General features: G+C 43.7%; 1 protein-coding gene across 3 annotated transcripts in view; it reads right to left on the reverse strand.

Annotated features, from left to right (window-relative positions):
* Positions 1-25,307, reverse strand: part of SPTBN1 (spectrin beta, non-erythrocytic 1) — a 212,223-nt gene that overhangs the window by 91,832 nt on the left and 95,084 nt on the right. The window contains exon 1 of one of the 3 annotated variants that reach the window (XM_055242816.2): positions 20,817-21,478. The exons of 1 other annotated variant lie outside the window; for it this stretch is intronic. In XM_055242816.2, coding sequence (XP_055098791.1) covers positions 20,817-20,925 — 109 coding nt within the window. In that variant the 5' untranslated portion in view covers positions 20,926-21,478. Of the gene's footprint in view, positions 1-20,816; positions 21,479-25,307 lie in introns of those variants that run through there. One more of the 3 variants, XM_055242817.2, reaches the window with a different exon arrangement.

Genomic DNA, 25,307 nt, shown 5'->3' on the forward strand with positions numbered 1-25,307 from the left:
AGAAACTCCTAGGAAGCTTTATTCTGAAAAGAACAAAATGGGAATAGATAACATATATTAGGTTGGTGCAGAAGTAATTGTAGTTTTGTCATTACTTTTAATTGCAAAAGCTGCAATTACTTTTGCACCAGCCTAATACATTCATACCAGAGGGCTTCTCTATAGCACCCTCAAAAGAAAATTTCTTGGGAAAAACGGTGACATGGCACCTTTCAGTCTAGCAGTGTTAGGCACTCCTAAGAAAGATACTCAGATTTTTCCTGGACAGAGAGGGCAAAGAAGAGAACAAACCCAGCATTCACCAACCCAACAATCCTATTAGGAATCTTATGATTCTGGACTCTTGAAGTGGCAGAAGTAGCATCACACACACACACATCAGAATTATTATCACACACACACACACACACCATCAGAAGACACTTGCCTAGGCCAAATTAAATCATTTCTGGAAGTGGGCAGGGTATAAACAATAAATATAAATAACTTGCCTCACTGATGCCAAATATAGAGCATAATGAATGGAAGCAAAATCAAGTTTGTGGTTTTAGGATACAACAAGTAAGGCTGAACAAGTAAGGATGAACTCTTACAAACAGTTTTTATATCTGCTATGGGGAAACTCAAAAGGTGGCCTGAAAACACAATGCAAATCGCAGCTAGAAGTCTTCACTTATACTTGGCAGCAGCAGCAGCTAACCAGAAACAGGGATTATCCATTTTATTCACACAGGGACATCACAGAACAAAAGGCCAATTAGCCCAAAGACACCAACAAACACTCAAACAGTCGAAAATATTTAAAGTCAAGAAAAATCAGCAATCTCCAATAATCCGAACTTAAGATGTGGTTTTCTGGCCTAACTCCATGTTCTAGGTAATGCCATCACCTTTGAACACTGCTCCAAGGTTATTCTCTGTGTAGCAAATGCTCAGTGACGCAGCAGTGAACACTGTACTTTTAAATCCAAGATTCTACTTCAGTGCCAGTACACTTTATTCCAGGTTCTCACGGGTACATTACAAATAATTTCATATACTGGGAAAATACAGATCAAGAGAGTCTGTACTGTCAGCTGAGTCCTTTATAGTCTGGAATCTCCAAAGTACCATCAAAGAAAAGGCAATAAAGTCCTCCAAGATAAGGCAAGGCTTGAATTTTACATGGCATTCACCATGCTGCCCCTTATTACCATCACCAATGGAGAGTGAGAGTCTCAGCAAATCCTTTAAGACTGAAAAAGGATCAGGAATTTCTACCTCTCAACAACTGCTTTCACTAAATCAAGGTTGCCCAGGGTCCTAACAAAATCCTAATGTGGGATCTACAAAAGCACCAGGTGAAAAATGCTCAACAGGCAGCACAGCAAGATGGTTAAAAATTGAGTCCCAAAGCCCATTGCCTGGGTTGGAATCCTGGCTCCACTTACTAGTTAAGTGTCCTTGGGCACAGCTTCGTTTGTGCCTCAGTTTCCTCATCTTCAAAATGGAAATAACACTTATCACACAAGGACGCTATGAGGAGCATATGAATCAATACTGCAAAACACTTAGGACAGTGCCCGCATAAGGGGAGTATCAAGAAGTTTTGGCTGCTATTACCATTATCACTACCACCACCAATACAGGGCTAGAGTTTCGGTAGGGACCTACTTTCCTGCTCTCTTTGCATGAGAATCCATATACTTTTCTTTTGCTTTCCCTCCTCCTTGGTAGCTTGTTAGGTTTCCCACAGGACTGATTTTGTGAGCCCAAAGCATGAGAAGCCAAAAATGCTTAGTGTTTCAGCAGTCGGCATCTACCCAGAAGAGCCTTGGGGGAGCACATTCAGTAAAATGAAAGTGACCATGGTAAACAGCCACGCATTTATTTGCAGGGGCCTTCACATCTGTATCAGACGATCTACAACCCTTTCTAACAGGTAAGAGAACTGAAATGCAAGTCACTTGTCCAAGGTCATTTAACCAACATCAGCTGCTAAGCAGCACCTGATTCCCTGGACCTGTGCCAAGATTAGCTGGATGTTGGCTAACAAAAAGGAGGCAAAACCCCCAACTAATAAGCATTCACAAATGAAATGGAAGGGGAAAAAAAACTTGCGTGATGTCCCAATTAGACTTCTAGCCATTCCCCAACATCCTCCATGGTTTCATGACTCCCTCTGTACACTCCTACCCCCAAGCACCCATCATCTCATAATCTAATCCAGGTCATACTTAAAAACTTGCAATCAATGTCAATTTCTCCAAAATGCTTCCCACATCCCAGGACCAAGGAATGTTATTTGCATGTTTGGGATCACTTACCTAGTATTCGCTGTCAGAACGTAATTTGAGACCGTGGCTGTCCCTTACACACCTGTGTTTCCAGTGTGCTCAGCACTGTAAGCTGCTCACCTTGACACCCACTTGCTGGCTGAATATTGATTGAACAGGTAGATGGATTTGATGGCTCCCTCAGTGATCTCTGAGCTAAAAATGGGTTCTAAAAAGTCATCTTGCCTTCTTCCACAGCACTTATTCTTGGCTAATTAAGAGGTACACGCTACTCCACTCTCACAGCCAGGCAGCTGTGGTGCATCAACTAGAGCATATAAGCAACGGCCTTCAAGGATTTGTCAGTTGAGTTTTGAGTACAAGTTCTAGAAATTACTACTTCTTCAAAGTATAGAGTAAAAAAAATTGAAGTAACAGAGCCAACATCTATTTTCCTGGACCTACACATACCTGACATCAACGTTCCAGCTTTAAGTTATTAACTGGGCCGAAGCAATAGCAGAAAGAAGGGCTGAAGGCCGGGCGCGGTGGCTCACGCCTGTAATCCCAGCACTTTGGGAGGCCGAGGTGGGCAGATCACCTGAGGTTAGGAGTTTAAGACTAGCCTGGCCAACATGGTAAAACCCTGTCTCTACTAAAATACAAACATTAGCTGGGCGTGGTGGCAGGCACCCGTAATCCCAGCTACTGGGGAGGCTGAGGCAGGAGAAACGCTTGAACCCAGGAGGCAGAGGTTGCAGTGAGCTGAGATGGCACCACTGCACTCCAGTCTGGGAGACACAGCCAGACTGTCTCAAAAAAAAAAAAAAAAAAAAAGCTGGATCTGAGTGACAAAAGGAAAAAAACACAGACCATTACCATCATCCACCTCTCTCCCTATCTCTGCTACCATAACCTAAACTGTACCAAAGTCTGGGCCCTGCTTTAACCACCCATCCAACCATGTTTCTCGTACTACAGGTTAATTCCTGTCTCAGGAGAAAGGACCAGGTTCCCAGGACTGCCTAGGCAGAGGCATATTGGGACCCAGCCTCTCAAATGTCTGTACACATTTCTCCTCTCCTTTCGGTTGAGAGGTTTGTGGACAGATTCAAAGGAGTCCCTGATACCTCGAAACTGAGCCTTCACGCCACTGAGTCACTGCTTAATTGCATCATAACAGATGTTCAGCTGCAGGTATTTCATTCAGCAGCTAAAAATCCAGAGCCTTTGCAATAGCTACCAGTGGGTCTACATCCACGTTTCTGTGTACAAAAGAATCCTGATATGTCAACGTTCAGTATCACCTGAATTTAAGCTATGGCTCAAGTTACATGCCCTTAGGCAATTTTACCTTAGTTACTTTTACCAAATACGGTATCCACAAGTTGGTGGACGTCAGTTTTGTCCTTTAAGATATGCAGATGCATTACTCATCCCTCCGATATTATGCTCTTGCAACATCAATGATAAGCAAATTAGCAGACTGTTATCTTTTTAATGGAAGAATTTACTCATCAATAGCAAAACCTTTATCAGAAACTGACATTATTGAATCCTCTGGAGTTGCAGAAAAGAAAATAAAAAGAAATTGATATTGGGAAAACCTGACTGGTTTCTTTCAGCTGTGTATTGTATTGCTAGGTTAGGTGTAACACTTAACACCTGTGAATGTGGCTGAATCTCTAAGAATGATCAAATACACAATGCTCTGGATTTAAAACAAAACAAAAAAACTCAAAATCTACCCACGTGCTGATGGATGTATACACTATGCCTTCCTAAGTGTCTCCACCTATTTAGACGAAGCACATGCCTTAAGTTCACAGAAATGTTGAAAACGGCCCCCTCTTGCTGCAGAAATCACCATCACCCATTTTCTTACTTGCTGACTAAATGAGGCTGCCACCTCAAGTCATCTTTCTGGGCCTCAGGTTCCTCAATCCACAAAGCAGTTATGATACCACCTAGCACACAGGGTGACTGAAGGGATAAATAATACGTTCATGAAGATACCTGGTTTATGCCTGGTTCATGCTGGAAAGCCCCCACACACTTTTTCAAAAAGTCGTTTGATGCAGGAGAAAGAAGTCAGTGGTTTAACTACATCATAGGCATCAGTAGACACATGAGCAAAGTGGTGGAAGGGTGTGACCTGCAATTCCAAACCAGACCGCACTGATCGAGCTCTCACGGGATCACTGATTCCCCACGTGCCCGACATGAGCATGACCCATTCTAAACACAGGCCTGCACCCTGTGACTCAAGTGCTGCAGCTTATCAGCAACTGATGGGCTTTCTGACCCTGGGTGAGAAGACCTGACCTCCAAAGGCAGGAGGAAGGAAACCACATGATAAAAATCACCACTCTGAGGGGAGGATGCTTTCTGCGCAGCTAGGGCTGAGGAAGTTGTTTCAAAACAGACTCAAGAAATGTGCAGGCTGCTGCTAGGAGACTTGGGTCCAACTGCTCCCTCCAGATCCTGCCACACCTAAATGATCCCAAGAAGATAACTATCTCGGAGAAGCAGTGTGAGGTGATGGTTTAATGCTAGGGTGTGGTCAACAGCCAGGTGCAAAGGCCAGCTCCGCCACACTAATAACTGTATGGCATTCTCTCCAAGCCTTGCTTTCCTCATCTGTAAACAGAGATAACGCCTGACCCTATCTCTAGCATTCTTCTGATTGCGAAATTAGATAATGTATGTCATAAATAGCACAGTCTGGTACATAAGTGTCCAATAAATGTTGGCTATTGTCACTGGAAAGGTGTCTGTTTCCTTCATTAGACCAGTTGAGGGGACCTGAGAACAAAGACAACCCCAACATTTGTGTCCCCCCACAAAAATTTCTTAGATTATGAGTTTGTATTTTCCATACAGGGTTCATGCACATTATTCTAACTGATTCTCACAGCAACCCCAGAGGAGAAGGGAGGGCAGGTGTTCTCCGTTTTGCAGGTGTACAAAGCACCCCCCTCCCATAAATACATCCATTCAAATCCCATTAGAAAAATAGGATCCGTTTTCCTGTCTCTTGACTTGTTTGTGAGCTTCCTGAGGGCAGAGATAGAAATTACACCCCTGTGGCCCTAGTGCCTGAGCAGAGAGCTGCAGGCAGAGGCCCTCCATAAGGCTGAATATTAAAAAGGGGTTGAGTCATACTAAAAATCATAATTATTCTAACGACCACGTCTCCTAGTAGTCCAATAGGAGTTCTGTTTCTAATGTAGAAAACCTTAGCAAACGAGTTACACTGTGAATTCCCACTGAGGGAGGAGGAACAAAGACAGAGGATCCCAAATCAACTGCTGAGTCACTGAGTCAGGGGTCCCCAGCCCCCAGGTCACAGACCAGTATTGGTCCTGGTCCATGGCCTATTAGGAACCGGCCACACAGCAGGATGTGAGTGGTGGATGGGGAGCATTAGTCCCTGAGCTCTGCCTCCTGTCAGATCAGCAGCGGCATTCTCATAGGAGCCAAACCCTATCTTGAACTGTGCATGCAAAGGATCTAGGTTACCGCTCCTTAATGAGAATCTAATGCCTGATGATCTGAGGTGGAAGAGTTTCATCATGAAACCAACCCCCCATTTCCTCCATCCTGTCTGTGGAAAAACTGTCTTCTACAAAACCAGTCCCTGGTGCCAAAAAGGCTGGGGACCGCTTTACTAAGTGATCTGTGCATCACTTTCCTCTTCCAGAAACATGGAGCAGAACAGCTACTCTTTATAAGCAAAGAGGGAGCAAAGATCAATGACATAATTCACGTCTGCAGACAACTATGAGCTCACAGGAAACTGAGGTAAGAAAGGTCATTTCAGAATCATTTAATGACAACAATGGCTGAGATGAGTATCTGCTGGGGTCTGGGCCCGCCTTCCCATCTGATTCCCAGCACACTGTGGCAAACACAAAAGCAGTCAGCTTCCAGAGCCCCTTCCCACTCACTCACACTGCTCCTGGGCCCATGGGTCACACTGCTCTAGTGCCCTTCCCTCAACTCCAGCCCTCTTCCTTTCCAAAAACCCATCTGAATTTACTACCCTGATAAAGACTGCAGTGTATGGTTCTGTGGCCAAGAACTCCTAGTCAAACTGGCTACAGTCAAGCCCACTGCTGAACGAGTAAGACTTTTAAAAATTGCTTCCTTGTGTTTCAAGTGAAAAAAATAACATCTCATCTCAAAAATGAAATCATATATGTGTATTTGTAGAGGAAAAACACAGATTTTTTGTAAAGAGGGGCAGAGATTGGGAGGCACAAAGGGCTGGGAAAGTAGTTCATGGGCCAAAAGCAGTTTTCCTTCAGATATGTCTTCAGTTTAAAAGACCAAGTTTGCACATTCATGTGTTATCTAAGTTTCTGAAGCCCAGCCTCTATTTGCTCAGAGTGTGATTTAACTGCCTGGCTTCTAGCAAAGCATTACTCACACTGTTATCTCTGTAAGCAAAGACACTCGCGGTTAGAAAAGCTGTGTTCGTTTTATGGTCATACAACATAAAAATGTGAATAAGCTGCCACACCTAGAAGAACGGATAGATTTCAATTTCCCAGGGTACATTTTTTACATTTTTTGCTATGTAACCTGATTACATTAGTGTAAATGCATCTTAAAACTTTATCCTGGTCCAAATATTCTTGCCCCATCCCATTCAAAAGAAAGGGGGGAAAAAAGACAATCTGATATCTAATTTCTAGGGAACTGTTTCTGTCTCTCTAAGTACCTTAGTACCGTGGCTTCCCTCTCCTCTCTTCTTCTCCTCACCAAAGTTTAGTAAATTCCCCAGCACCTAGCAGAGTCCTAGGGAGTATGTCAGAGTCCAACCACAAGAGTCCCCTAAATTCGAGCTTTAAGGGGATGAGGGGAGGTTGTCACTAGGGGCATATTAAATTTCATTTTATCAACAAAAGTAGATAGGCCCAGCCTAAGCCCTTCCTGCAGTTTTAGTTTAGCCACATCATGGACAAAATTATTTTCCTGATGTATTCTTTCATTCAAGACATCATTTATTAAGTGGCTCTTGTCTCAGGGAAGAGGCCCCTGGAAGGAAAACCAGCTAAGTCACTTTAAAACATATGCATTACTGCTTACATTACTTTACCTACTCATTCATCCCTTTATTCATGAAACACTTATTTGTATGCCATCCCTAAGAAGGAATACGGATACACACACACACACACACACACACACACACACACACACACACACACACCTATCCTCCTGGGAGTTCACAAATACCCACTGAGTATCAGGTACACAGTAATAGGCAGCCAGCTTCCAGAAGCCCTTTATATATATATATATATATATATATATATATATATATATATATGTATGTGTGTGTGTGTGTGTGTGTGTGTGTGTGTGTGTATACACACAATTAGGGAACAGTAATAGGTATCTTCATATATAACCGGGGGACCAACCATCCAGTGCGCCTGGGACTGAGGAAGATTCCCTGGATGTGGAATGTTTGGCACTAAAACCGGAAAACTCCCTGGCAAACGATGAACTGGTCATCCTCTTAATACAATTACAACATACCTAATTAGGCTTCACAACCACCCCAAGGGCTATTTATTCTTTCCCCATGAAGAAAATGAGGCTCAGTGAAGTCATTGGTAGAGCTAGGATTTGACTGTTGGTTTAAGCAAATCCACGGCCCATGTTTTTCCCACCATCCTTGTTTCTGAAATGAGAGAAAACGTCCGACAGCCCTTGACAGGCACGCCAAACCACCACTACAAGGTTCTGAGCCACTTCCCTTCCACTGCTCTCCTGGCCACCCCCACCACTCTTCACCGCAGATTTCGCACAGCCGGGATTTCATCTGCTTGGCAGTTGTTTGCAGATAGCATGTAATCTCTCTGTCACTGCAAGACTGAATTGTACAGCAAGTTGTTTAAACCTTTATAGGAATAAATGTCTCCCTCAATAGAAATCAGGGCACCATTTTCAAGCACAAGAAACACACTTTGCACTAGACTTTATTCACATCTCAAATACTATACACTCAAGCTAGCAATCTATAGGAACTCACTGGGATTTAAGAGTTCAACAGACTACATAGACTTTCAAAGACACTGTAAACTTTAAAGCAGACCTTCAAAGAATAAAGATAAAAATAAAATAGACTTTCGAAGTTTCTCTTACTTAAGAAACATAATTCAAAATGCTAAGGTCACATTCCAACTTTAAAATGTTTGGTCTTCTACAATCTTAGTTGTAACCACCGTAGGCACGCCAATTCCACCAAAATCATATCTATGGTTTGTAGAGGGTTTCAGGCAACATGCACACACACACACCTGCAACCAGTCAGTGCTTAAAACAATAGCTCTCACTCCAAAATTCTATCACAGTTTCACTCTTGGTGGTGGGAGGGGGATTCAGCCAAATAAAGATACAGCCTATGTAATTTCCTTGCCACCAGAGTAGAACAGAGCCTCCAGACTTTGTATTTATGTTTTGCTCATATTCTTCATGAATAAAGTGTGCCTCAGTGATCCTCAAATTAACTTTCCACTTGCATAATTTCAGCATTAAAAAGGGACTTTAAGGCCAGATCTTTCACAAGGCCTTTGTGAAACCAAATATAGGCCAGCCTGTGTCTCCATGCTACTGTGATTACTGTATTTGCTACTTAAAGGTCTTGTGCCTCTTGAAAATGGGGTTAGGGGAGAGAGAAAGGCTAAGAAGGGCCTTTCAAAAGCAAACACAGTAGAGGCATTCAACACACCCATGGGGGGCAGTTAATATGAGTCTGGCTACAGGAGTGCTCTCTGACAAAGGCGGCTCTCTGACCAAGTGCTGGATGCTCTCTGGCTGCAGCAATAGCTGCTCCAGAGGCTTTTATGAACTTGGGAGAGGAAACACCATTGTGACCTTCAAACTACATCAAAAGTCACCAGGCCCAAGTGACTGAACCTTATAATCTTTCTAAAGGAGGGGGGGGATGGTTTCAGTTGGGTAAATTTTCAGGCAAACTAAACACTCTTCTAACATGCTAAAGGAAACCACACCCAGAACAGGTTTGGGGGTGGGGGTGGGAGTTGAGGCATTCAAGTTCACAAGGCTCACCCAGCTGGGCCCTGCCTTGCCATTTAACTAGGATCTGTAATAATCCTATGAGCCCTTCTTATTTATGTACCAGGGACTGTGCCAAACACAGTTTCCAAAGAGAATCTCACCTAATTCTTAGAACAATCTCATTACACAGAATTTGTATGACCTCCATCCCATAGATGAGAAGCAGGCTCTCAGACTGGTAAGTAATTGTCTGCTGCTTTCAACTGGCCACATCCCTTCCATCAGGATGGTTCTGGAGTGTTGCCAGCCAAGAACTGAATTCCCTTATCTCCCCCACCCCGTTCCTTTCTTCTTCTCAGGGGCAAAAACTTCCGGCCAACAAGTTTCAGCAGGTGTTTTTTCTCCCGTACCCAATCAATAACCAGTAATTTTAAAGTTTCACCCACAAACTCAGAGGAAATGAGCACTTATCATGTAACAGATATTTCACATACTTCAAATCCACTATTAGCGCTAAAACCTGAAGGCACCACTAGGTAAGTTTGATGTTCATGAAACTAGACTGAAGTCTAACCAACTGCAAGAACAGGAACATTCATTTAATGTAAGATCATTCTACTAAGATGAAGTGTGGCTGAAGAAGAGTATTTGTGCTTTGTTTCTGAAAAAAAAAAAAAAAAAAAAAAAAAATAGTTTTAAAGTATTTAAAAGGTTTAAGTCATAAAGCAGGTATGGACTCATAAATCTCTACTTCCCAGGACATCATGCTGAAATTCTGGAATAATTTAGAAAAACTGGCCCAGGGTATTTTTGTGATTCTCCATTAATATCAATGGGTAAATATGAAAAGAAACTGTTTTTTTAACCTCACAAATTTCTAGAACTGCAGGACTACCAAATAGGAAAATCCCAGCCAAATTCTATAAAAGACTTCTAAAGCTCAGAATCAGTTAACTATGTTTTAAAGCCCTGTAATCTCCTAGAGCAATACTAAACTTCCTTTAACTATTATACTCAAGATTATTTTTATATTTAGTTAAAATAATCCAGTTTATTCAAAAAAACCCAAAACCAAAACCTCCTCCATTTAATGAAACTATTTCCTTGTCTGTTCATAGGAGTTAGAAGGCAGACACTATTACTTCCAAGGCAGTGCTTTTTTTTTTTTTTGAGACAGAGTCTTGCTCTGTTGCCCAGGCTGGAATGCAGTGGTGCAATCTTGTCTCACTGCAACTTCTGCCTCCCAGAGTAGCTGGGATTACAGATGTGTGCCACCACAACTGGCTAATTTTTGTATTTTTAGTACAGACAGGGTTTCACCATCTTGGCCAGGCTGGTCTCGAACTCCCGACCTCAGGCGATCCGCCCGCCTCAGCCTCCCAAAGTGCTGAGATTAAGGCGTGAGCCACCACGCACTGCCAGCAGTGCTTCTTAAACTTGAACAGGCATACAAAGCACTTGGGGATTTCTAAAAAATGAGATTCTGACTTAGTAGGTCGGTGGGGAGGTCAGCCTGAGATGCTGTATTCCCAAAAAACCCCAAGTCATCTATCTATACTGAATAACAAGGTTCTAAGTCCCCTATTTCACTTTCAAAATTCTAGGAGGTTATGTTGTTTCTAAGCTTCTCACTCCAGCAAATAAAACACTGGTCTTCTGTCTCCTTCCTTGACTAGCACCCTCCGAAACGATCATCATACCAGCAGTCAGACTAGCCTTTCTATATATATAGAGAGAATAAAGCATGCCTCAGTGACCAGAGTTAAGAAATTTATATATAAATGTAAATATGTACATTTATATTTATCAAGTGGATGAGAGGCTGCCTGGTGGGTATCATGTGCATTGCTCCAGTAATAGATACACTCAAGGCCTTGACTTCACCACAATGCAATACATGAATGTAGCAAATTGCACTTGCAATCCATGAATATATACAAATAAAAATAACAAAATTAAATTAAAAATCCAGATTTAAAATCCTCTCTTATTTAAAATCCTCCAGTATAGGTGGGCATGGTGGTGCATGCCTGTAGTCCCAGCTACTTGGGAGACTGGGGTGGAAGGACGGCTTGAGCCCAAGAGGTAGAGGGTTGCACTGAGCCAAGATCGTGCCACTGCACTCCAGCCTGGGTGACAGAGACCCTGTTTCCAAAAAATAAAAGAAAATAAAAAAATTATAAAATAAAAATCCTCCAGTAGCTTCCCACTGCCTTACGTCCAAACTCTGTAACCTAACAGGGCTTTGCATCCTTTATTATCCTTCTAGAATCCTTCCTACCACCCCATCCTCACTCTGTACTTTAAGCTCCAGTAACCCTGAACCTGCATAGATTCCCCTACCTCAGTTCCTCACCTCTTACCTAGATCAAGTTCATTTCCCCACTTGCTTCGATTAATCAGTTGGCTTAGCCAGCATTTCCAGCACAGCTGAAACACACCCACACACTTTTTAACCAGATGACAGCTGCTCACTGAAAAGCAGGTAATCAATAAATGTTTGTTAATAAGTAAGTAGAATACACAAAAGAGCAAGCCCTGTATTTTTTAAAGTTTTACTTTAGTATTTTATTTCCTAGGATCCTTCCTGCTTTTAAAGTAGTCTAAGTTAGTGCCAACAATTGCCATTTTAAATGGCAGGTTCTCTGCACCAACAAAATGATTTTACAACCATCAAACTTTTTTTTTTTTTGAGATGGATTCTCACTCTGACGCCCAGGCTGGAGTGCAGTGGCGTAATCTTGGCTCACTGCAACCTCTGCCTCCCAGGTTCAAGCAACTCTCCTGCCTCAGCCTCCCGAGCAGCTGGGACTACAGGCGTGTACCACCATGCCCAGCTAATTTTTGTATCTTTAGCAGAGACAGGGTTTCACCATGTTGACCAGGCTGGTCTTGAACTCCTGACCTCAAGTGATCCGCCTGCCTCGACCTCCCAAAGTGCTGGGATTACAGACATGAGCCACTGCGCTTGGCCTGTCAAACTTTTAAGTCAATGCAGCAAAGAATATTAACCATTTGAAAAAAATGCTTACAGGGGCCAGGCGCAATGGCTCACGCCTATAATTCCAGGACTTTGGGAGGCCAAGGTGGGTGGATTGCCTGAGGTCAGGAGTTCGAGACCAGCCTGGCCAACATGGCAAAACTCCATCTCTACTAAAAATACAAAAATTAGCTGGGCGTGGTGGTGGGCGCCTGTAATCCCAGCTACTCAGGAGGCTGAGGCAAGATAATTGCTTGAACCCGGAGGTGGAGGCTGCGGTGAGCAGAGATCCTGCCACTGCACTCCAGCCTTGGGGACACAGCGAGACTCTGCCTCAACAAAAAAAAAAAAAAAAAAAAAAGGAAAAAAGAAAAATGCTTACAATGCCCTTATCCTTTATTTCCCCCTTTCATTTGTTTTTCATAGCTGGGCTTCAGAGTTGATAGAAAGTTGTCAAGAGAGATTAGGCACTAGGATCTACAAGCGGCTAAACCCCACCTGGTCTGTTTTGATTACGTACACAAGAGGTGGAGCTATCATTAACTAAAAACTTAATGCTCTGTCACTGTCCACATTATTTTCCAGAAGGTTAAAAGAAAAAACAAACCCTGAAGTCCATCTTTGACATGCTGTACTGTATTTACTAGTAATCAACAATACTGGAATTGTCAGTGTTCATTTATATGTAGAAGTTTTCTTTAAAAAGAATACAGTCATGGAAACAACAGCCATCCTTCACATTTTAATAGTACATGGATGTTTCCAGGGAAACTTCATATAGATCATATTATTTGCTGGTCAATACAATTTTGTGAAGCAGACCTGGCAGTTATTCAAATAAGGAAAGCAGCCTAGATATTGATCTGTCCCCCTTACAGAAGCCAAGTTGCTGGGATTTTTGTTTTTTAAGGTTAAATTCAATAGATTACTTATTAAGAATATAAGTGAAACTAAACTTGATGCCTTACAGAACTATCCTTAGAGCCTAAACACACTAGTAGGTTTATCCCTATTTTTTCTAAACTTATATCTCTTTCTATAGCGGCTCGTGAGCCAACTCTGTGGGAGAACCGAGGCAGGTAACTGACCCCACCTGAGGGTCATCTGAGGCAGAAGCGGTGACTGCGACAGATGTTCAACGGCTTCTCTAATTTAAGCAGGACAGAGTCCATTCCTGACTAGCTGATGTTTTTCCCACGATTACACAATTTTGTCCTAAAAAACGTATTTTCCCCCAACTCTTCATTCTTCTATAAGAAATCAGGTATAATACCTGCTCCTGTTTGGGAGCAACTTAAGGAGTCTGCTCCTCCATCCCCACTACAAAATTTTGCAAAGATTGTACAAATGATCCAATAAGGGACTATTTCTCAAATTTTAGTGTGCACCAGAACCACCTGGCAGAACAGGTGGAAACACTTATTGGTAGGCCCCACCCTACAATTTCTTATTCAGTAGGTGAGAAGTGGAGATCTGAGATTTTACATTTCTAGCAAATTCCCAGATGATGCTGATGCTGACCTGGGGACCTCATTTTGAGAACCTCAATTTGGGAACCACAGCAATAAGGGAGTCTGTAACACTGACTTCATTAATTTTGCTCTTTAGCAAATATTTAGTGGCTCCTACGTGTAAGACAGACCATTCAGACTTTGGTCTTTAGGCTCCCAGACTTCATGAAATATAGGGAAAACAAAAAGACAAAGACTGGAACTGTAACAAAAGGCAGTATTGGAAAATCACAGGTGAATGATCAAGCGCTGAAACTTCAAATCTTAAAAGGAAGGGAGTCCAAGCAGGGATGTCGACCTCCCCAGCCTCCTGGAATGCCTAGAATAAGTGGCATCTGAACTGAACCTCAAAAGACTGATCCTGACACATGAAATAATTCCCAGGAGAAGAAACCAAGACGGCAGGGTGTCAAGGGTGCGAAAATGCAGGGCAGGTTTAAGGAATCACAACTTCTGTGGGGTAGAGGTGTGGCAGGAGCTGGAGCTGGGACTGGAGTCAAATCCCAGCAAAGATGAATCCCAGACGTGTGTGCATGGAGCTCTCTTCTCAGGGCCCTGCTGTGGGAAGACTGGGACAACTGTACGGGGACACTTTAGGAAGCCATGAAAAGAGACTAAAGCAGACCCCTTTTTCCAAGAATGAGGAGTGAGGAGAGGTGATGACATGAAACCATCATCCAGAAAGCTTTCTCAGCAGCCAGGGAGATTTTAGGCTGACTCTCCTAAGAAAAGTGCTATCTTTTCCTCAAAAGAAGTTATCTATCACCCTCCTCTTCTATATAACTAGCCTCCAAGAATCCTTTTAATGTTCTTCCTAGTAAAATATTAGATTTAAGAAAAAGTTGGTATTCCTTTGACTGTCAATATTCCTAATGCAACAAAAACTGAGAGCAGCCCATGTCCAGCAGTCTGGGCAGCTCCCTTAACACATTAATCTTCCATGCCAGCAGTATGTATTCAAGTTATCTGGGTGCCATGATCCATATCTAACCCACACCTTGTGGTACTATGGGAAGAGCATCAAATTTGGAGTCAGAAAACCTGAATTCTGGAAAGCTAGCCTCAGACAGATGGATAATAATCCAATGATCTATTTCTTTATCTACAAAAAGTACGAGAATAGCTACCCTTGCCGGGCGTGGTCAGCACTTGGGGAGGCCGAGGCAGGTGGATCACAAGGTCAGGAGTTCGAGACCAGCCTGGCCAATATGGTGAAACCCTGTCTCTACTAAAAATGCAAAAATTAGCCGGGCGTGGTGGCAGGTGCCTGTAATCCCAGTCTACTTGGGAGACTGAGGCAGGAGAATCACTTGAACCCAGGAGGCAGAGGTTGCAATGAGTCGAGATCACGCTGCTGCACTCCAGCCTGGGCGACAGAGTGAGACTCCGTCTTAAAAAAAAAAAAAAAAAGGATATCTACCCTCACAGGATTATTAGTACTAAGGAAACACATTTATTTAGAATTTACTAAGTACTAGATTCCATACTGTGTACTGTGAATAATCTCATTTAATTAATTAGACAAGACGATCTATATCAAAGTTAAGTGCTATGGTCATTAACAATTATTATTACTATACCATCCAAATGGGATTCTAATTCACAAATCTGTAGGAAACTTAGATTTTGAGCTGAAAGTCTGGTAAACTGGTAAAAGGAATTTTTATTTATTTTGGGGGAAGACATTCAACCAAGTTGTCTGAGTTTATAAAATCTACAGTATTGGCAGGTATCCAGACCAAAAAGCCAATCTTTTATGCTTTCATCAGACCCCAAAATGTTCTTATATAAATCCTGTCTCCTCTTATTCCCCTTCTTCACAAATAACCATATGTCATTAATTCTTTTCAGTGTCACAATGGGAAATACTCGAAAGATATTACTTTAAGAACTTAAGGGCAAATTTTCTTCATGACAAATGGTTGTAAACCCAGCAATCTTCTTTCTCTCGGTTTAAGAAAGTAAGACAAACATTTAGGTAGCATAACAAACTAGATTTACTAAAAGCTTTAGAATAAAATGGCCGGGGACGGTGGCTCACGTCTGTAATCCCAGCACTTTGGGAGACTGAGGTGAGCAGATCAGGAGGTCAGGAGTTCGAGACCAGCCTGACCAACATGCTGAAACCCCGTCTCTACTAAAAATACAAAAAAATTAGCTGGGGTGTGGTGATGCACGCCTGTAATTCCAGCTACTCAGGAGGCTGAGGCAGGAGAATCGCTTGAACCCGGGAGGCAGAGGTTGCAGTGAGCCGAGATCGCACCACTGCACTCCAGCCTGGGCGATAGAGCGAGACCCCGTCTCAAAAAAAAAAAAAAAAAACAAAAACAAAAAAACAAGAATAAATTTTCTTCATGATTCAGAGGTATAAAATCAGCAGTTCACTTTTTCTAAGAGTTAAAAAATTTAACAAGTTAAGAAATTCAACAAGACAACTCTCAATACATAATAAACATGGCAGTAATGCATTTCATGGCCTGAAATTCTTTAATCTCTATGTCCCAAGGAAGACAGGGCACTTCATACCTCTCCTGGTGCAAACGCACTGAGCTAGAATAGCCAGAGAATGCACCTTCTCCAGAAAGATCAGATGCTGAGTGTCAGCATCTGGCTGCAAGGCAGACAGAAAAAGTTCATTTTGATGCTTTTTAACTAGATCCTGTCTTCATTACAACCTCACAGCCAGAGCCAATAGAATCAGTCCTCCAGGGGGCAGGTAGGCAGGAGAGGGAACCAGGTTAGGGTGGGCATTTCACATTGTCACTCTTTCATTTAAAAGAAAATATATATATAAATATGAACATCTAGAAGTCTGAAAGGAGAAAGTTACAGAACAGTGTGCAGCCTAAACTCAACAATGCCTGTGAACTTGGACAAGTTATTTGCCTCTATCTTCTCACCTCTAAAACTTCACAGGTATGTTATAAAGACCAGACAAAATTCCATATAGAAAGCTCTGACTGGTACATGGTAAGCACTCAACAAAATCTTTTTTCCCAGTAACTCTGACAAGAAAGAAGAAACTTTATGGAATAATTGGAATGCAGGCACAGTCTTTAAAAAGTAAGCATTACTAGGTAAGCATTTCTAGGCCGGGTGCAGTGGCTCACACCTGTGATCCCAACATTTTGGGAGGCCGAGGCAGACCAATCACTTGAGCTCATGAGTTCAAGACCAGTTTGGGTAACATGGTGAAACCCTGTCTCTACAAAACACACACACACACACACACACACACACACACACAAAGCAGGGTTTGGTGGCAAGCGCCTGTAGTCCCAGCTACTGGGGTGACTGAGGTGGGAGGATCACTTGAGCCTGGGAGGCAGAGGTTGCAGTGAGCCAAGATCACACCACTGCACTCCAGCCTGAGCAACAGAGGCAGACCTTGTCTCAAAAAAAAAAAAAGGAAAAGAAAAGTAAGCATTTCTATAGATGAAATGGAAGAGTAGGCATTTGAGGCGAAACGTAGAAGGTTAAGTGTGAAACCCAGGGATGGGTTTTATAAAAAGCTGTAGGCCTGCCTACCAGGTTTGAATGGAATATGTTAGAGTAAGAAGTAAGTGGAGTGGGGCCATTTTAGGGAGAATCTTTGAAGGCCAAGCTAGAGTCTGGAACTTCATTTACACAATGGGCACAGGCAACTGTTTCTGAGGGGGAAAGTGGCATGGTGAGTGTTCTCTCATGAGGAGTTAAGGTGGCTGATGTGGAGAGATGGTTATCATGAACCTGCACCTCTGTTACTACACAGTTCTCTAAATATGGGAGGTTGGGTTTTGCTGTATTTCAACATTCCTCTTTTATTTAATAGAGAAAAAAACATCAAATACAACTTTATACGATACATGAACTGATTCTGAGGAAAGTGATAATTTTGCAGGTGAAAATCTGAAAAAGAAAAAGAGGAAGGGGTGTGGGTGTGTGTGTGTTGGGTGTTGGTGGTGAATGCTAAAGCCATCAGAGGTTGAAGGGCTTGTCTTCTTATGCCAGGAGGCTTCGTGTGATAAAGCCATCGCTCCTGTATCTCAATGAGGTTTTTTTTTTAATCACACTTATTTACTGACCCATAAATCTCTACAAACTATAAATTTCTGACTATCTTTATTTTTAACTATATATAACTATTTATATTTATATATAAATATATAACTATATATTAAACTATAAATTTATAATATCTCTATAAATTTATAAACTATAAATTTATAATATCTCTATAAATTTATAAACTATAAATCTCTACAAACTATTTTATCTAAATAGACCAGACTCATTTTAATATCATATTCTCCTTAGCCAGAACTCCAAATCTCATTCTATGGCACACTTCCCGAAATTTTTAGGACCCAGTGTGGAAAGTAACTTGAAACCAGCCAAAATGCAGAAACAACTCCAGAAAAATCATAGCACTATCAGGCACAGACAACACATAAATAAATTCATATCGGAGGCATTAAAAACCCAGTACAGGACTGGCAAGGTAGCTCACACCTGTGATCCCAACACTTTGGGAAGCGAAGGCGGGAGGATCATTTGATGCCAGGAGTTCAACACCAGCCTGAGCAACATGGTGAGACTCTGTCTCTACAAAAAATGTAAAAATTAGCCAGACATGGTTAGTCCCAGCTACTTGGGAGGCTGAGGTGGGAGGATGGCTTGAGCCAGGACTTCAAGGCTGCTGTGAGTCATGATTGTGCCACTGCACTATAGCCTGGGCAACAGAGTGAGACCCTGTCTCTTAAAACGAAAACAAAAAACCCAATACAGTTTCAGAGGAGCATTTTGCCAATATTCAGAGATTATGTGCTAGGAAAGATTATACCCAGAAGAGTAAAAAAAAGGCACACTTGCAGGAATGTACCAAATTAAATCAGCAGATAGAAATTATATGTTATCAAAAATATGTGATAATCAGAACTACAAATACCAAACAAAATACAAAACCAGGGATGGGAATTAAAGGTTTTGTGTGTGTGTGTTTAATCAAAATTCTCCTAGGATTGTTTAAAATGCAATTGGTCCATTTGTTCTGAAGGATGCTGACAAATGTGTGTAATTCTCCTGAGGTCCATCATACTTGAAAGTTAATTCACCCTTTCTCAATTCCTCAACATGGGTGGTTTTCTGTTACAGAAATACCAACACTAAACTTGTGCAACTCCTAAACCACAACATTTAAAAATAAGAAAGTCACTGGAGCTAAATTAGGAGACAAGGGCCACACTAAAAAAAAATTATTTTTAAAGCTACCACGCAAAACACGAAGCTTACCCCTTTCGAAGGGATTTCCTTGAGAAACAGCCCATGAGATAAAATATCAGGGGCACATGGTGATTTTTTTTAAATTTAAACTTTACTTTGTCCAGAGAGGACAGTTAAGACATTTCCTGTGTGTAGGCTCCACCCTTCTCGGAGAGCAGTTTTACAACCTTCCTCAGCCCTTTCAGAATAACAGCCTTTTGTTATGGGTGGGCCTAGGGGTGCACTCCTCCCTCACACCTTCTTCTATTTTCTCCTAGTTTTGCATTTTTTCTGAGACTTCCAGGCTGGGCTGGCGGGGGAGTGGGCTGACGATCCCAGTGGGTGCTTTCCCCTAGGCGGGATGACACAATGAAGCTGGGAGTCCGGGCCAGGGGAAGAGGAGGAGCACGCAGTGGATTCTCCGACCCGAAAACCGTGAGGCCCCTGACACAGACCTAGATAATGAACGCCCCCCAAGCCAACTCCTCTATTTACTACTTGCAAGCGCCCCCAGCTAAAGTTTTCAAAAAAGCAAATTTGACTGCCGAAGAGCTCAAGAGAAATGAACGAAAAAGACACAGAGCCGTTCCCCAGAGCGAAGGAAGCTTCCTCTGAGCTAACTGCCAGAGGAATGCGGCACAGCCCAGCAAATGTTTAAAATCACGTCCTGTTCTGCCTCTTGTTTTCCAGAAAAGTGTCATTACTGTCAACTATTTCGCAAGACAAATAAACCAATGAATGAAAGATATCCTCCCCCCTCTTCCCAATGAAAACATTCTAGGGCTGAGCGGCTTCCTTCCTTCCTCCTCCTCACAGGAACCACATTTGCAGCACTGAGAAGGTTAAAATAAGAAACACACAGTCCTCGAATACTACTTTTTTACAGTGCTAGAGCCATTCCCAGCCTACTACTGACTCCAGGGGCTTCCAAACGGAAGGACTTCTGCTTTCAGTTAGGAACCTTTTTTCATGTATAAGCTCGGAGACACTGCTGGCCAGAGCCTGCAGGTTGGGCAGGGACAGCTGAGGGCTGCAAGGGCCGCAGGGAAAACAGCACACTGGTGCACACACAGGTTCCTGGTCTCCCTAAAAATATGTTCAGTAAAATACTGGACTCATTCAATTATTTGAGCCTTAAACAGACTCCAAGAAACCTGTAATTGATCCAACTAATCCAACCCATAGCGTTGAAACGACAATAACTGGCTTTCATTAGAAATTATACAGCCCACTAAATAGACGGCAAGGCTCTTCCCAACACATCAGAAAAATTAAAATTAGGCTTCTGAATAAAAAACTGTAATTTACCGAAGGCTTAGGAACAAAAAGACCACTCCCTCTCCCCCTTTGCTATTGTTCTACAGGACTGGGTCTGAGCAGTGCACTTTACACCTTTAAAGCTTCCCAGAGGTAAGAGGCTGGGGGCTGGGAGCCAGAGGCGACCCGGAATCAAATACCTGCATACTAATAAGTCTGTAAGCACTGATTTACTAGGATGTAAAGTTAGCTAAAAGTAAAGAAAATGTGTGTGCAGCAGTTATCTGACAACCTAGAAAACCAAAAGGGTGCTGGAGAGAGAGGGACTCCAAATGGTGACTCTTCTGGATTGGAGTATGAGCAACTGCCTTCCCGAAGTCGTGAATGGGGTGCCCGCAGCCAACCACAGGGTCTGGGGCCGAGCTGTGAAGCCGCCCGTCTTCACTGGAGTCACGTACCATATGGCACAAATAAAGCCTCCAAGAACCCCCGTTGGCACGGCCCCAGGACAGGCCCGGCCTTTGGGAGGGGGCTTACCTTGCAGCTGCTTGAATCTGCCTTCCAGCTGGTTGTAGTTGTAAGGCACCTGCCCCGTGTACGCAGGCGACAGCGGCCCGGAGATGCTAGACGTCCTCTGCAATTCCATTATGCGCGGTGTAACGCCCCGGCAGACTGCGCCCTGGAAGTCCCGCTCCAGCCCCCTCCCACTCCCATCCAACACACAGCAGCCTCCGCAGCGCTCGGCTCCTTAGGCGAGCCCCATTCCGGTCTGCAAGTCCAGCAGGGTGATCTGATGGGAAGTTGGCTGCAGGAGAGTCCACCTTAGCTCGGCGAGGAGTTACTACACAGGCATCTAATTTCTTGCTTTCCCTCCTTCCGTGGCCCTTGCCTGGAAGCTCGAAATAAATTACTGAGAAGGTGGGAGAAGCAGAAAGGAGGCGCAGGTTCTACTTCAGAACTTTTAAATATCGCCAATCCTAAGCATGCCACGGTTGCCGAGCCCGGGAGCTCGGGGCGCAGCGCGCACACCTCCTCCCGGCTGCCCGCGGCGGCCGCCGGTTTGTAATTTTATCAGGAGCCACTCGCCGTGTGCTGGGCGGTGATGTCACCTGATTAGCATAACAGCATTGTAGAAGAAAGGCTGTACCACGAGGAGGGGCGCGGGGGAGCCCGGCCGGCCCGCGGCCCCCTGCCGGTCCCGCACGGTCCGCGATCGCCCCAGCCGCCCGGCAGCCGCCGACCCCGGGCCGGGCCCTGGACTCGCCGCCGGCCCGAGCCGCGGTGGTGCCTTCCCAAACAGAGCTGCTGGAATTACAATCTTTTGTTGAGCCTCATGTAACGGAAAAGTCTCCGATTACTATCACTTGAAAAGGCGAGCGCGCCCACGGGACTGCCGGGAGAGTGAAGAGCCCCAAGGGTCCCGGGCCCGCACGGCTCATTCACTCTCCAGCGTCTGCGGCGGTAACGCGGCCAGTACCTGGGCGCGCGCGACTGCCCCAGTGCGCCGGCGCCAACCACGCGGCGGCGGCCCGGCGCGCCACCGGGAAGTCAGACAAAGTCACTCTCAGAGCGCTGTGCAGGGCCACAGCCAGGGGAGGTGTAAGATCGGGCTCAGTGAAGAATCTCGGCCGACTTACGCTGCCATCAGGGGATATGAAGGCGGTGGTTTCCTGGAATAACACGGGCCTATGATAGGAATTCGACGCAAGGAAGATTTATGGGAGCACCGACTTGCAAGGCATTGTGGGAAAAAGGTACACAGGTAAACACCGCCCAGATCCCTGACCTGGAATTGTTTATGATCCGGTGGGGAGATGAGGGAACCGAAACTACCCTCAAATTCCTACTCTGATTTGTAAAACAAGGCCTCTAAACTTGTGGTTCTCCAAAAATTTAAATCTCTCCTTCCCAGCTTCTTCTCCCACCAATCTCAACCAAAAATGAAATCTTCCACATAGAAAAGAGAATGATCAAAATGTATTCTTGGGAAATGGACTCTAGATTTCCCCGCTCTCTCCACCCTCCTGTCCCCCTTTTTCCTCACTACCTAAACAGGCAGACAACAAATTACACTTTTGGCATTTCCAGTTTGGAGCCCTGCAGCAATACTCACTGAAGAAGGTAATTTCATTCCTCAGGGATTCCAATCTGCAGTAAAGAGGTGGGCCCCCACCGTAGGTTCACCTTAGTCCCCAGGGCACTTGTAATTGAAGTAACTGCATCCTGTCCAGGCTTAGAATTAAACCCAGAGCCTTGCTAACTGCTCAATGCTGAACAACCCCCAACTCCTTCCAGCCACATAACTAGGTTTTTAATACTTCCACATGTCAACCTTTGGCTTTTGAAAGCCAGGCCCAACCTGAAGGAGAAGACAACATTTCTTATCATCTAAGATGTAGAACATTTTTTAAAGCCCCTAAGTGCTGCCAATTCACAATGCTGATGGGAGGCTAGGCAGGGCATTACAAAACACTTGGTCTTGGAAAAAGCACGTGACTAGGATTCCCAAGACCTGAGTTTTTAGTCCTGGCCAAGCCTCTTAATTACCCTATGACCTTAGAAGAAACCCTGGATTCTTTCTAAACCTCAGCTGTCAGAATGAGTAATAATTAATGCCCACCTCCACAGGGTCACTGAGGAGATGATGTGGAAATGTTCTAAAAATTATCATACTTTCAAAATTAAGAGTATATTCTTCAAAATGCACTCCTCCTTTCATCACCCCCCCCCCCACACACACACACACACCACATCAAGACTACAAAAGGGAAGTTGAATTGGAAACCGTCTCAATGAAGATCTTTTTAACAAGCCCTTCTTTACAACTAAGTATACTGGTGAAATGATAAGTCTCTAAGTGTCCAGCTATGGCACTGAAAATGAGATTACAAAGTGCTTTGCCAACTTATAACGTTTTAATCATTGGGCCACTTAATGAAGAAAGGGAGTCACCACTCAGTATCTCCCTTTCAGCTCCCTCTAGTATGGGGTAGTACATGAAATACTTTTTTAATGAACCAGGTTGCACATAATATGATGGCAGTAGAGCTGGGACGAAAGTAGCCACACTCAATCTTGCAAAGCCAACACTGAATGAACCAGGCAGAGTGAACACATGCAAGTATTAGAAAGGTTTGGACACTGGGGAAGGGTTTAATAACCCCACAGGGATAAGAAGTAAGAAATGGGAATCCATTTGGTGTGATGGGACGAGGGAAGAATAAGACAGATCCCTGATGGCCCATCTGACCACCTCCAGTTTAGCAGTGGGGAGGAGGTAAAGGAAGGCCAGAGGTATTCATTCTTTATTTCTTCAGTGTTTACTGGTCTGTATTTACAGTATTTAATGTGTGCAAGGCACACTGCCAGGTGTTTTAGAAGATTCAAAATCGACCAGGAGTGTTGCTAGCCAAAGGAAATGGGACAAATGTGCAAACAGTAAAGTATCAAAAGAATACAGTAAGGGCCAGGGGAGGACAGCTGTAAAAATTCAGAGGACAAGGAGGACACATCTGCCTTTTGGAGGAAGGTAGGTGGGAAGAACTCTAGGAGGGACTGGCATTTTGATCAAACCTTGAAACACTGGTAGACATCAACAGGCTGGAACAAGGGAGAAGCCTCCTCTCAAGCAGCACAGTAAAAGCATGGATGCCCAGGAAACAGCACCAGCAAGTGCTGCAGTTTGGCTGGAGGATAAGGAACCGTCAGGCTGGGAGGAAAGCCCCGAAAAGCAAGTTAGAACTAAGCCTGGTCTGGAGCCACTGGAGACTTTTGAGCCAGGGGAGTAGAGGGTGTGGGCTGGACTCTAGAGATGATTAATCTGGAAGTGGTACGTTAAGAATGGGCAGAAAGGAGAGGAAATGAAGGCAGCAAGGTCAACTGGGTGGTTAGTGCAATAGTCCAGGTGAAAGGAGCAATCAAATGAAAAAGAATGGGCTGACGTAAAAATTAATCCAAAAGACTTTGGTAACTAACTGTATGTGGGAGGATCAAAAGAAAGGGACAAAGAAGACTCTCAGGGTTTTAGAGCTGGCTAGAGGGGTGCAGGGGACAAGTGCACATTTCCTTCTAGACAGGTGGAATCTGAGTTACCTGCAATACCACTGGGTGACATGTCTGGAGCAGTCAGGGATGTGGAACTAGAGCTCAAAACTGAAGATACAGTCCTGAGTGCAGAGGTAGGAGTTGAGATAGTTGTGGGGTTAAATCTAGGAAAGGAGGTAAGAGGCAAGGGACTAAGCATGGAGCCCTGGGGAAGGCCTGGGTTTGGGAGGAAGAAGAAAAACCAGTAGAGATGCCAGGGAGTTGCAGAATGAAAATCTAAGGAGAGAGACTCAAAGAGGAAAGAGGGTAGATGGTCTTAAGTGTTGCAAAACAAACTAAAAAATAAAACTTAGAGAAAAGGCATTCGGTGTGCCGATTAGCAGGTCAACTGGGTTAATAAAAGCAAAAGCTAGGTTACAGGGAGTTAGAAAATAAGGAGAAAGGAGGAGGAGGAGGACGAGGAAGAAGCTATGAAGATGAGACTAGTGAATGAGGGTTATCAGACTCAGGGGAAGATGTTCCAAGGCAGGGTCCAAGTGAGTATGTCCTCTGTGCACAGGTTTCAGCCCTAAGTTGGCATAGGTAGGAAAAGGCCAGTGGGAAGATGGCTCAAAGGTATGGATGGAACAAATCAAAAGTGCTGTGGTCTGGTGGAAAGACTCAAGTCCAGAGTCAGGAACTCAGGCTTACCCTAATTTCTGAGTACCAAGGAGCTATGTAATCTTGAGCATGTTTCTCACGTTCTCTGGGCCTCTCAATCTTTGTCTATAAACCAAACAGTTTGGAATCTATGGTCATAAAAAATTCCTTCTGGAATGTTTAGTATTAAATGTATTAGTGATTTGGGTTAACCCTGCTTAGGTCCCACTTCTAACTGCAGTCCCAGTTATCGTCAATCTCCATATAAACTGAATGGCCGTAATAACCAGAACCATCACACTTGGTAGCTTACAGAATGCTTCCACATACATTTTCTAAAGTGAC

This window comes from Symphalangus syndactylus, chromosome 14, assembly GCF_028878055.3.
Source record: "Symphalangus syndactylus isolate Jambi chromosome 14, NHGRI_mSymSyn1-v2.1_pri, whole genome shotgun sequence".
Taxonomy (NCBI): Eukaryota; Metazoa; Chordata; class Mammalia; order Primates; family Hylobatidae; genus Symphalangus; species Symphalangus syndactylus.